The 2,075-nt window shown below is 34.3% G+C and overlaps 1 protein-coding gene across 1 annotated transcript; it reads right to left on the reverse strand.

The window, feature by feature from the left end:
• Positions 1-716: 716 nt before the first annotated feature.
• Positions 717-1,399, reverse strand: LOC110038188 (the record flags this gene model as incomplete). Its single annotated transcript, XM_020742960.1, has 2 exons — positions 717-1,096; positions 1,321-1,399. Coding segments are annotated over 2 exons (459 nt in total), but the record flags the coding sequence as incomplete, so codon positions are not given.
• Positions 1,400-2,075: the final 676 nt, after the last annotated feature.

The raw sequence follows: 2,075 nt of genomic DNA on the forward strand, positions 1-2,075 counted from the left end.
AAAAACAATTTAAAAAGTTTAAAGTACTAATCATTGTTCCATCTAACGGTGCATTTTATTAGGCCCTCTGACACTAGAGTCATAGTAGAATTGGATGTTACCACGATGTTTCATAAAGAGGTGTGGATTGAATCTCAATCGTAAAGATATTGGCAACAATTGATTAAAAATTCTTTAAAAGTTTTAAGTTCTAATCCTTCTTCCATCACACATTTTCAATAACATGGATATAATATTGGCAAACAATTTTTTTTTCTCTTCAATATCCACTAAAGAAATTCTAGTGTTGTAAATAAAAAATTATAAAAAAAATTGATAAAGCGAAAAGGAATTCATTCCTTGTTTCACGATAAAAAGCATATATGAGAGGTAATCTCACCAAACTAATGCAGCAAGCAAACAGACATCAAACCGAGTAGCCCAAAATGTAGGGTGCGTCGCATTCCTTATAAACATTTGAATCAAATATTCAACATTTGGAATATAGCACTAATCAAAACGATATTGCACCTAGTAGCTATATGTTTTGAATAAAACATTTGAAATATTCAACATTTGGAACGATATTGCACCTAGTAGCTATATGTTTTGAATATCACTAAACAGCCAGCCCCTAAACCATGAGAAAATCACAAACCAAATGTGCAAAATAACATACCATCGAGAGATGAAAAAATCACATACAAAAAATCATCAAAGTTTAGCAGTAGCCTTACCTTCCATCAGAACATCCGGTGACCATGATCAATTGAGACTTTAAAGAACAAGCAGTGGAAATGCCAAAACAAATTGCAGTAATCCATGAATTATGAGCCTGAATAAGTCCAATGAGCATCGCATTCACAGGAATGTTCCCATGCTTTATAGTAAAGCATTCTGGCTCACAAATCCTCCAAAAAGAAACATCACCAGATTTTGCACCAGCAGAAAGTATAGCACAGCAGGTTTCAGAAGATTGCAGTACTGGTGACCAGGAAACAACCAGGGAAGACAATACAGCACTACGAGAAACATACTGCTGGGCAGTGATATGGGGCAAGTTAGAACTCTGATCTAGAGTACTTTCATCATCAGTCTCAGCATTAGCTTCATTATCCTGAAAATTAATCAAAAAAACAGCAATGAATGTTTCCAATTACTGGTGCAGACAGAATACATCCACAAAGAGTCAACAAAACACAAATATTTATCAAGAAACAAGGTGTGAGAAGATAGAAGTTGAACACCTCTGGTCCTCTAGATAAACAGCTGCTTGAAAACAAAGCATAAAATGCTAGCCATTTTCAAGCCAGTGCCATGAATCATGTCAATTAACTTTACCTCCAAAGTGATCCCATCACCGCCATAACATATGCCCAGGCTGATGATATCTGGATCGACTTCTGTAGGGCTGCTTCTCCTACAGAAACAAAATGAATATTCTCAATGCTGCAGATGATAAAGTATAATACGGACAACAAATTAAAAGCAAATGAAAATAATTAAAAGTAAGAGTCTCAATGTAAAAATGAAAATGTAATATTAAAAGGGTGCAGACTACCAAAATAGGTTATCCCCGACAACTTAAGAATATTCCTAGACATGGAAACAAGTCCGTTCAGTTTAGTTTTAAATCCAATGAGTAAAATCACGCACTTTCCCTTAGAAATATAAAAACTATTCATGACTTGTAGATATGATAATTGAATGGTCATCTAAATTGCAATCAGGATAAAATTGTAAAACATTCACAAAAAATTTTAGATAATATTTTGAGTACTTTGCACATGTCAATATCGCTCCGCGGCTTAAGACTCACTATATTTCTGCTTTTCATTGAACTCAATTTAAATTAGATGACACTTGATGAAAATGCATGACTAAGTGCACGCTACCGACTCAAAATTTGCTTTAAGTTCATGCTACCAACTCCAATTTTGTATTCAAAGTGTGAAGTATTTTAAAAATCAAAGCAACAAAACAAGTCTTGTTCACAGCTTTCTGTCAGGTATTCCCCTTTTTGCAATTTCAAAAAAGTGCAGTTCCGCTTCTTTTCATGGCAAAACGCTTATTTGACTGTATGGATGATGATGATG

The sequence above is a fragment of the Phalaenopsis equestris genome, unplaced genomic scaffold (genome assembly GCF_001263595.1).
Source record: "Phalaenopsis equestris unplaced genomic scaffold, ASM126359v1 Scaffold232100, whole genome shotgun sequence".
Taxonomy (NCBI): domain Eukaryota; kingdom Viridiplantae; phylum Streptophyta; class Magnoliopsida; order Asparagales; family Orchidaceae; genus Phalaenopsis; species Phalaenopsis equestris.